Here is an 11,566-nt window from a genome sequence, read left to right as displayed (position 1 = left end):
GCATTTTTAATTACTGTGTGTCTTGCAGATAAATCTTGGGTAATGACCAGTTGGTCTCAAATAAACCTTATCTAGAGATATTTTTCTTGATTTTTTTTCATTCATTCTGTAAGAGCCATTTTTTAAAAAAGATTCTATGGCAGCCAGGCATGGTAGTGCACACCTTTAATCCCAGCACTTGGGAGGCAGAGGCAGGAGGATCTCTGTGAGTTTAAGGCCAGCCTGGTCTACATAGTGAGCTCCCAGGACAGCTGGAGCTACAGGGAGACCCTGTCTCAAAAAGACCAAAAAACAAAAATAAAAATAAAAAGATTCTATAAGACTCCTCCCTTTCTTCTATTTCAGTTTCTTAATCATTTGTTAATTTGAAGAAAAGAGGCCCTTTGATGGATAGAATTTCCTGCACGAATGGACTGGATTTAAATGTTTCAAAAAAAAAAAAAAGGACAAAAAAATTAAATAAACATTTAAGAGTTACCCTAAAAATACTGATTATAAGGGCTGGAGATATGGCTCAGGAGTTAAGGGCAGCAGCACAGGCTGCTCTTGTAGAGGACCTGGGTTCAGTTCCCAACACCCACATGGTGGCTAACAACCATCCTTAACTTCAGCTCCAAGGGATATGACACCTTCTTTTGGCCTCTATGAGCACTGCACAACACAGGTGAACCTACGTTCTTGCAGGCAATACACTCATACACATAAAAATAAATAATGGGGCTGGAGAGATGACTCAGCAGTTAAGAACACAACACTGGTTGTTCTTGCAGGGTTTGAATCAAAGCACCCACATTGTGGCTAACAACAGTTTGTAACTCTAGTTTCAGGGAATCCAACACCCTAGTCCTCTGCTGGCACTGCACAACACAGGTGTACTTACACACATGTAGGCAATACACTCATACACATAAAATAAAAATAAGCCAGGTGTGGTGGTGCAATCCTTTAATCCCAGCACTTGGGAGGCAGAGGCAGGTGGATCTCTGTGAGTTCAAGGCCAGCCTGGTCTACATAGTGAGTTCCAGGACAGCTGGGGCTACAGGGAGGCCCTATCTCAAAAAGACCAAAATAAATAGATGATAGATAGATAGGTAGGTAGGCAGGCAGGCAGGCAGGCAGGCAGACAGACAGACAGATAATAATTTTTAAAAAGCTACTGATCACACTTTAAGCACTCAAAACCACAATCAGCAATTAGGCATAGTGGCTCATCCCTATAATCCACAGAACTTGGGGATGCTGAGGCAGAAGGACTGCCATGAGTTTGTAGCTACCCTGATCTACATAGTGAGCTCCAGGTCAGTCAAGGCTACACAGTAAGACCCTATTACAAAACAAAACTCCAACGCATAACCATGGTGTGCGGCTGTAGCTCAGTATAAGAGCTTGCCTCACATGCACAAAATCCTGAGTTCTATACCCAGAACCATAAAACACCCCAAGATTCAAAAACAACACATAATCACGAATTCTGTTGAGTCTCTTCCTCTTTTGCAAAAGAATTCATTCATATGTCAATTTATTTTATTTTATTTTTTTCACGTCAATTTATAAAGAAACAAAAAAATGCTGGAAAGGTTTTAAATGAGGAAAGAAGTGGTTAGTCCAGTTTCTAGCTTCTTTGTTATACAATACCATTCATACAACCCAATTCACCCGCCAGTATCTATGTCAGAAGTGCCAATGCTGCACACTGCCTCCCAGTGGAGCAGCTGAGGATTTAAGTGATACAGCACCTACATTCTTTTCCCTTACAATAGAATGACATTCCTTCCTTCCAGACTGTGACAGAAACCCTCCAGGGTCCTCAAGCCTGTCCTAATTTCCATGTGAAAGGCTGGACCACAGCAGAAGGTTTTTTTCCCCAAAAGGAAGTATTCTCATGCACAAGTAGACAGCATTGTTTTCCTCCTATATTTTTTTAACTGAATTTTTGCAAAAAATGCTACTTCCATGGACCAGAAAATAGTTTTAAAATGTACATTCAATTAATTTTCGCTGATTAATCCTTTTCTGCTTTCAATTGATAACTAAGACTTTCTTGGGGCTATTTTCCAAACTAAGAATGTTCATTTATACAAATAAGTGTCAAAATATTGATCACAGGCACTTGGCAATAATTACTACAAATCCACTTGCTCAAGGCTGTCATTTCACATTTAATTTCCTCTTCACCAAGAGCTTTATGATGCATTTAATTTTTCAAAGAAAAGTTGGGCCTGGTGGCACATCCCTTTAAATCCAACACTTGGGAGGCAGAGGCAGTCAGATCTCTGTGAGTTCAAAGTCAGCCTGGTCTACATAGCCAATTCCAGGCCAGCCAGGGCTACAGGGTGACCCTGTCTCAAACAATAAAACAAAGGGGCTGGAGAGATGGCTCAGTGGTTAAGAACACTGGTTGTTGTTGCAGAAGACCCAGGTTCAAATCCCAGCACCCACATGGCAGCTAACAACTGTCCATAACTCCAGTCCCATGGGATCCCACAGCCTCTTCTGACCTCCAAGGGCACTGCACGACATGGGTGCACTGACCTACATTCAGGCAATACATGCATACACATAAAATAAAAATAATAAATAAAAAACAACGAAAACAAAAATCAATTTTCCAAAGAATAGGGCTTTTTTTTTTTTGTCTTTTTGAAGCAGGGTCTCCCTGTAAGCCCCAGCTGTCCTGAAACTCACTATGTAAACCAGGCTGGCCTTGAATTCACAGAGATCCACCTGCCTCTGCCTCTCAAGTGCTGGGACTACAGGTGCATGCCACCATGCCTGGCTGAGAAAAAGGCATTTTTTTTAAAACCTTTTAAAAAATTTTTATCTTTTATTATTTTTATTTTATGTGTATTGCATGTATTGCCTGCATGTAGGTAAGTGCACCCGTGCGGAGGTCAAAAGAAGCTGTTGGATCCCCTGGGACTGGAGTTACAGACAGTTGTTAGCTGCCATGTGGGTGCTGGGATTCAAACCCGGGTCCTCTGCAAGAACAGTCAGTGTTCTTAACTGCTGAGCCATCTCTCCAGCCCCTTATTTATTATTTTTATTTTATGTGTATGCGTGTATTGTCTGCATGTAGGTAAGTGCACCCGTGTTGTGCAGAAAAAGGCATTTCGATAAGAAACTTTTAAGCCTGGGAAATTCACCAAAACCTCAACCTCCCCATAATAATTCTTACCTTCCTTTCTTCAGCGGACAATGCTCTAAATCGAACCATTCCTTCTTTTATTATGTCTGCTTCATCTGAAAAGTCAGAGTTGTCAGACAATATATGACTTCTATTTTCTTCCAGCCACACCTGGAACCCAGTCTTTGGTCTAAAATAATAATTATGTGAAAGAAATTTATGTTTAACACACAATTTAAAGTTCCATGTGACTTCTTAAACTGGTAATTAGCCTTTCTATACCTATGTAAAATAAGGGAGACCCAACTACACTTGTTCTGCCCATAGTACTTTAAGTTGCCTGTAGACTACAGGAAAATGATGAATTGGAAAATCCTTTGCAGGGTCAACTGAGAAGAAGCACTTACCTTTATATTTCCAAGTGCAGAAACCATAAACTCTGTGCTGACAAGTCTTATATGTACAGAGGCTCAAGGACTCCAACCTCTCTGAGCCCCTCTGGCCTGATTCCTCCAACTGTCATTTAGACTGACCATTTTGCAAAGCAGCTATCTGAAACACTGCTGTCTTCTCTGAGGCCCTTTCCATCATCTTACCCCTGCTCTCACTGACCTGGCTTCTCCCCTACCATCATTAGGTAAAGCAACACACTAGTAAATTTGACTGGGTTCTATCATACATTCAACACAAACTGCTAGAGGTCATCAGTGACACTTTAATGCAGATTTTTTTTTTTTTTCTGGTCTTTTTGAGACAGGGTCTCCCTGTAGCCCAAGCTGGCCTGGATTTGATATGGAGACCAGGCTGGCCTCGAACTCACAGATATCTGCCTGCTTCTGCCTCCCGAGGGCTGAGATTAGCCCAGCCCAATGCAGATATTTAATCATTTCTGATCACGTACTCTCATGTATCCTTTTAAATGCTTTATGTGTATTATCTGACATCAAAACTCTATCATTTACAAATAATTAGTAGCTCAACTCATAGAACCAGCAACTGAGGCTCAAAGAGATGAATTGCTTAGTAGGCAAAAAACAGAGCAAGAGACAGACCTGAGACTCAATAGCCAGGCAGCCTGACACCAGAATCCCCATGTTTAGACCACCTACTAGTTAGACTGCCTCTCACTATGCTGAAGCTGAATAGAATCTAAATAATGAGTCAGAATGCACGAGAAATGTATTTATGATTAAATTTTTAAACAGAAACAAAATATATAAAATTGTATCTCTAATTCAAACTGTATTAATTATAAATGCTTAAATTCACTAAAAAGAATTCCCTCTATTAAATGAATAAAACTGAATTATCTTTCTATAAACTTTTTAATTTTTAGAACTATTAAAAGCAAACAAAACAAAACATCAAGCTGGGTACTGTGGTACATGCCTGCAATCCCAACATTCAGAAGGCAGAGACAAAGGGCAGCAAATTCCAGACTAGCCTTGGCTATAACAGCAAGATATGAAAGCAGATATCCCACAAGGCTAGCTAATGCTGGTCCTACATGTAATGGACCACTAAATAAAACCCCACTGACAGGTGTGGGGTACCTCCATAAAAGTAGTTAGCCAGGGAGATTCCAGAGGGCCCCCAAACGATACAGGTTCTTATCATTCCTCTTGGTTGCCCACAAGAACTAGTCGATAAGATCCTACTGCTGAAGACACCACACATTGCATGTAAGATACAGTGAAATCAAGCTAGAACTGAGCTGGAAGCTTCCTCCCTTCTGGTTAGCTTCATAAAGCCAGATGGTGCTATGCAGGCTGCTAGAGGAGTAAAGGCATCAGTGGTCTTACTCAGCTGTGAAGTATGTGAACAACACCATTCTGTCAGACAAGATAAGCCCAGTTAGTAGCAAACTCTTATGCGGGCAACCAACTGCTCCCTGATTCGATTTGAGGCCTATTCCACAAGAGGGAATGCCTACCATTATAAACCCAGTCAACTCTGTGACTGAAGAGCTCTTATCCTTAGGGAAGAAATTACTACTGCTGCTTAGCTAAACTGACGTAGCAACAAACCACCTTCTAAATATCGATGTTTACACACACAAAGGCTAATTTAGCCTTAAACAGACACACTCTTTGCAGTAAACGGAGGTGATTGTAGAGACTCATGAAGGCACAAGATACTAAGAGTAAAAGGTGGCTAAGGGTTCAGCTCTAAATAAGGCATTTATATTACTCCCTTAAGGTTTAGGGAGCACTGAAGAGATGGGGGAGAATGAAGACAGGGAGGAGGGCTATAAAATGCCATGACACAGCATGGCAATCCAACTCACAGCAGCTATACCTATTGGCACTAGACCTACACAGTTGAAAATGTTCACATTTTCCAGCACCCACATGGTGGCTAACAACCATCACTAACTCTAGTTTCAGGGGATCCAATGCCCTCATCTGACCTCTGTACAGGGCACTTACATACTTGCAGACAAAACACTCAGATACAGAAATTTTTTTAAAAAAGAAATAAAAACTTTTTTTTTTCTTTGTTTTTTTGAGACAGGGTCTCCCTGTAGCCCCAGCTGTCCTGGAACTCACTATGTAGACCAGGCTGGCCTTGAACTCACAGAGATCCGCCTGCCTCTGCCTCCCAAGTGCTGGGATTAAAGGCATGAGCCACCATGCCTGGCCTAAAAAAGAAATAAAATATTTTTAAAAACCCAAAAAACAAAACGCCATGAATATGGTAAAGAGATTTGTAGGGAAGAAGGTAGGCCAACAGAAGTGGGAGGGGTCTAAGAGATGAGGGAGAGTAACCAGAATCATTGTATACAGGTAAGAAACTGCCACAGAACAAAATTTATTTAAAAAAAAAAACCTAAAAATATCAGAGTAACTATAATATACAAATTTCAAATAATCATAATTAAATCAGATTTTCAGAAAAATAATATAAACAACAACAAAAAGCTAATAATGTTAGACAAAGGTACTTGGATTTTCAAATTAGTATAGACTCCTTTCAATTAAATTTAGTGAAATGTCACAAGTCAAGCTAACAGTATACAATTTCTGTCTCCAAAGAGCCGTTTTAGAAGAAAAACAAAATTGAGCTATTTTTCCTCTAGTTTAATGTATCAATATCTGTGATAGGATATATGATTAAATATAATTCCTTAGTGAGATTTCAAAAGGTATGCTTTCAACGTAGTGAATTAACGAATAGTTGAATTTGCAATGCTCTGAGCTTTTTTTGTATATTTTAAAAAAATATTTTATTTATTTATTTATTTAATTTTTAAATTTTCTGTGTGTGTATGAAGTGTATTGCCTGCATCTGTCTAAGTGCATCTGTGTCATGTAATGTCCAAAGAGGTGAGGAGGGGCACTGGATTCCCCTGGAACTGCAGTTACTGACAGTTGTTAGCCACCATGTGGGTGCTGGGAATCAAACCTGGGTTCTCTGCAAGAGCAGCCAGCAGTGCTCCTAATCGCTCAGCCATCTCTCCAACCCCGTTTCTTTTTAAAGACAGGTTTTTACTCTCTAGCCCAGGCTGGCCTTGAACTCTCGGTCCTCCTGAGTGCTGGGATTACAGGCATGTGCTCATCAAGCTTCTTAAATAAAAATTTCACATTTCAAAATATAAATCGAATTCATAGCAAAACACAAAATAACCACATAAAAAAGTTAATCCCTTCCCCTCACGTTAACTTAAATAGATCCAGCACAGTGGAAATAAGGAATCTAGTAAGTTAGTCAAAGTGGTGCACAGTACAGTCCCAGCTACCTGGGAGGCTATGGGAGGATCACTGAGTGTAGGAGTTTGAGGACAGACTACGCATATGAGACCTGGACTTAAGATTAGCAACCACATTTTATCCACAAGAAGAGAACTGAATGAATTATGATATACCCATTCAACAGATGTAAAAAGATTAAAAGAGCCCTGGATGCAGAAATATGAAATGATATGTAAAGGCTGATAGTAATAAAACTACAGGACAGATACAGGTATCTGTTTATGCATGGAGTAATTTTAGAAGGGTACATAAGAAACCTGTAATGAATCATTTGGGAATGTGAAACTGGGGGGAATAGTTTTATTTTTCATTCCATGTCTTTTGGTATTTTTTGCTGTTTTTTTCTTGTGCAACTATGTTAGTTAAAAACAATGGAGGCTGTGGGGGCTGGAGAGATGGCTCAGCAGTTAAGAACACTGGTTGTTCTTGCAGAAGACCCGGGTTCGAGTCCCAGCACCCACATGGCAGCTAACAACTGTCTGAAACTCCAGTCCAGGGGATCTGACAGCCTCTCTGACCTCAGAGGGCATTGCAACATACAGGTGCACTTACCTACATGCAGGCAATACATGAATACACATAAAATAAAAATAAATAAATAAAATTAAAAATTAAAAATAACAACGGAGGCTAGAGAGATGGCGCAGTGGTTAAGAGCACTGGCTGCTCTTGCCAGGGACCTAGGTTTGATTGCCAACACCCACATGGTGGCTAACAACCATCCTTAACTCCAGTTCCAGGGGACCCAATGCCCTCTTCCGGAATCCTTGGGCACTGCATGACATGGGTGCACTTAATAGGCATGCAGTCAAAACATTCATACACATAATAAATAAAAATAAATAATAAAATTTAAAAACAGAAAAAAACAAAAAACAATGTTGGGGTATGGTGGTGCATACTTTCAGGTGGCTCTTTTTGAGTCTGTGGCCAGCCTGGTCTACATAGGGAGTTCCAGGCCAGTTAGGGCTATATAGTGAGAGACCTTGACTCAAAAAACCAAAATAAATAAATTACAAAAATAAAAATTAATTGTAAAATATAGCACCAATAAATATTCATAATTAAAAACCTATATAATTAATTAAAACATTTAAATAAGCTTTGAAAGTAAGACACTAATAAATAGCTGTGATTTCCTTAACATCAAAAGTGTTCAAAGCCGGGCATGGAGGCGCACGCCTTTAATCACCAGCACTTGGGAGGCAGAGACAGGCAGATCTTTGTGAGTTTGAGGCCAACCTGGTCTACATAGTGAATTCCAGGGCAGCTGGGGCTACAGGGAGACCCCACTTCAAAAAGACCAAAAAAAAAAAAGTGTTCAAATAACTACTACCAGTGCCAATTATTCATAACAAGGTATAACAAAATTGTGAAAATTTGTATTTTGAATAATGGGTTTGCTATGCTATTGATTTTTTTTTTAAACTGGGACAGTATATATTAAACACAAATTCCTCTATATACCGACCTTTGATGTTCAGAGTTTTGAGGGGACATAGCTGGGGTTTCAGATGTTGGAATTTTAGGATTTTCTTCTTTTATTTCCTCAGTCTTATCAGCCTGTGAAGTTCTTTTCTGGAAATAGGATGCTGCAGATACCTACAAAAACAGACATGAGATGTCTGAATCTCTGGGGACTAGCGTATGAACATTTAAAAAGGGGATTCTGGAACAAAACCATGACTGAATCCACTTCCCCAGCTACATAATGATAAACCATGGGCACCTACTCTGTACCTGGAACATAGTACATGATGCTTACTGCAGGGGGTGGGGCACTAAAATAGTACCTGCTTAGATTTTGGCTTGGGAATGAGAGGCTTTATAACTGGAGACTTTTCATTATTTGCTGCTCGATTAAGTGGAGTGGATTTCCTGGATAATTTGTCCATATTGTCTAAAATATTAGTTGAACGTGTTGAATTTGCTGATATGGCTGGTTCTTTGGAATTAACAAGTACCTAAAGAGAAAACTAGTGTTAGCATTTTATGCTTAAAAAAGTAAACAAAATTCCCAAGAAATGTACTTTTCTTTTAAATTTATGTAAGTTTGCATTTTGGTCAGCTTTTTGGAAATAAAGTCATGTGGTACAACCCAAATTGAGACTCAGGCACATATTCTCAAATTTCACATCCCCAAACCACCAGTACTCAGAAGTTAAGTAGAACATCTAATGCTTAGACCAAATGGGAACCAATGCTGGCTGCCTTTTCTTTGTTTTCAGAGTGATGAGTCTTTAACACTCTGAGTCTAGGGAGGGTCACTTGGAAACATCTCTTTGTACGGATGTGCATTTACAGAACAGAAAACACTGCTGCTTACCTTGAAGGGGTTTACTCGTCCCTGGTTGCTACAGATAACAGCACCTTTTAAAGAAATAAACCCTCATTTAATAGTGGTTAAAAAAAAAAAAAAAAGACAATGTGTGACTTTTATAATACTAAACAGATTATTTTAATCTATATCATATGCAAGCAAAGTATTTTGTAACCTTAAAACAATTAAACACAGATGACTTTTCTATTTCCAAGAGAAACAGTGTTGGATGGGAGCTGTACCAACCTGCCACCATGAAGTAGGTCAGTATACACAGACAACAGTGACACCACAGCATAAATTAAGGTTAGTAATCCCTTTACTCTGGACACCCACCCCCACTGTCAAAAAACCCGACCTACTGATGACGCCTCTTTCCCCACCTTTGATATTTCCCATTTAACTGCTCATGTCTCAACTTAAAAACAAAAACCCTTATACCCTACTTCCAGCTACCATTTTTTCTTACATTCCTTATCAAAATTTTCAAAATTTGTTGACACTATTCCTGTTTCCTCCCTACCATACATCCTCCATAACACCACAAAACTTCCAGCCCTGCTACACTACAGCTGAAGTCCCAATCTTCTCTGTACCAAATCTGCTGGATACTTTTTCAGTCATCTTATTCGACCTCCCAGTGGCTCTCTATACAGCAAACTACGCCTTTCTTAATACTTTCTCCTCTCTTGACTTTTGAGATACATCCTGGTCTTTCTTTCTCTCCGGCCCAGTGGTCTCATTCTCTTTCAGTGCTTCCTCCCCTCTTCTATCCAATGCTTAAATGGTGGGGTTCCCTAGGTCGAGTTCCTTTCTCTTCTTGCTGTATACTCTCATATGCTTTCTCACCCGTGACCATGGTGCCCATGGTTTAAATCACTCTACTTGTGCCAATGGCTTTAGCTTTGTATCTCAAAGCCAGGTTACTTTCTTAAGTGCTCGATGCAAATACCTGTCTATGTGATTCTACATATCTCATGGTAATTCATCATCTTTCCAGATAAATCTGCTTTTCTCTAATTTCTGGCTCCAAGCACTCGTTTTTTTACTCTGAACCGTACTCCATATTAAAAGCCTTTTCTTTCTACCATCTCTAGCCTAGCCCAAGCTACAACTCTGTCTCACTTGGACCGCTTCAGTAGTCTCATGTCTGTTCCTCCTCAGGATCATGCACCATGTTATGCTCTTCCCGAGAACCTAGCACAGCCTCCCAGGGATTTAGGAATACAGAACATAATCCTTAGTACCATCTACAACATCTTCAGGATTTGGCTCTTGCCTACCCCTCCAAAATGCTACAGTACTTTCTCCTGGTTCCCGTATTCTTCCCCCTACCCTCTGCAGTCTTCACATATGCTGCTGCTCCTGCTCCTGCTCCCATCCACCATCGCCTCACTGGCCAATTCACCCTTCCAGTGTCTGCTGTCAGCACTCCATGAGAACTTCCTCAGCTACTCATCCTCTGTACTGACTGGATTACAGCCAAGTATTACACACTCTCCTAATACCCTATGCTCTTTTTTTCCCAGATTCCTCATGTTAAGTGCTGGGAACTGAACCTAGATCCTCTGCAAGAGCAACCAACGTTCTTAACCACTGTGCCAGCTCTCGAGTCCCTTTTTCCTTTGTGAGATAGGGTCTTGCTATGTAGTTCAGGCTGGTTTTACACTAGTACTCTTCCTGGCTTGAGCAATCTTCCAAGTGTTGGAAGAAAAGTGTGTACCATCATGGCCAACCTAAAGTTAAAAAAATTTTTAAGATAGGCTATAGCCCTGGCTGGCCTGGAACAGATTTGCCTGCTCCTGCCTCACAACTGCTGGGATTGAAGGCATGCACCATCACACCTGACCTAAAGTCAATTCATTTTTTGAATAGAAGTATACAACTTAATTTTTTCTTTTACCATCATTACAGAAAGGGGGGGATACGAATAATGTATTTGTGTGGACATGCGCATGCCATTGACATGTGATCAGAAGACAACTTTGTGGATTCACTTGTCTTCGTCCACTGTTATGTGGGTTCCCAGGATTGAACTCAGGTTGTTAGGCTTTTTCAGCAAGTGCTTTCACATAATAAGTTATCTTGCCGGCCCCAGGTACACAATTTTTTACAAATCAAAGTAACACATGTATATAGTTTAAAAAGAGAAATGGCATTATATGATATTCGTTTAATAAAAAAAATGAGTTGGGTATGGTGGCGCACGCCTTTAATCCCAGCACTCGGGAGGCAGAGGCAGGCGGATCTCTGTGAGTTCAAGACCTGCCTGGTCTACATAGTGAGTTCCAGGACAGCTGGGGCTATTGGGAGATCCCCTGTCTTAAAAACAAAACAAAACAAATCAGCAGTCCTGTCCTCTATCTAATC

General features: G+C 40.2%; 1 protein-coding gene across 1 annotated transcript in view; it reads right to left on the bottom strand.

The window, feature by feature from the left end:
- The window catches only part of Wdhd1 (WD repeat and HMG-box DNA binding protein 1), a 72,179-nt gene that overhangs the window by 6,866 nt on the left and 53,747 nt on the right, over positions 1–11,566 (bottom strand). The window contains exons 21-24 of the mRNA XM_008839541.3: positions 9,203–9,246; positions 8,670–8,840; positions 8,348–8,478; positions 3,176–3,314 (exon numbers count right to left, since the gene is read on the bottom strand). Of these exons, the coding sequence (XP_008837763.1) occupies positions 3,176–3,314; positions 8,348–8,478; positions 8,670–8,840; positions 9,203–9,246 (485 nt within the window). The remainder of the gene's footprint in view (positions 1–3,175; positions 3,315–8,347; positions 8,479–8,669; positions 8,841–9,202; positions 9,247–11,566) is intronic.

This window comes from Nannospalax galili, unplaced genomic scaffold, assembly GCF_000622305.1.
Source record: "Nannospalax galili isolate Female #2095 unplaced genomic scaffold, S.galili_v1.0 scaffold336, whole genome shotgun sequence".
Lineage (NCBI taxonomy): Eukaryota > Metazoa > Chordata > Mammalia > Rodentia > Spalacidae > Nannospalax > Nannospalax galili.
The sequence above is the reverse complement of the archived record's forward strand: the minus strand, read 5'-3'. Positions and strand labels throughout refer to the sequence as shown.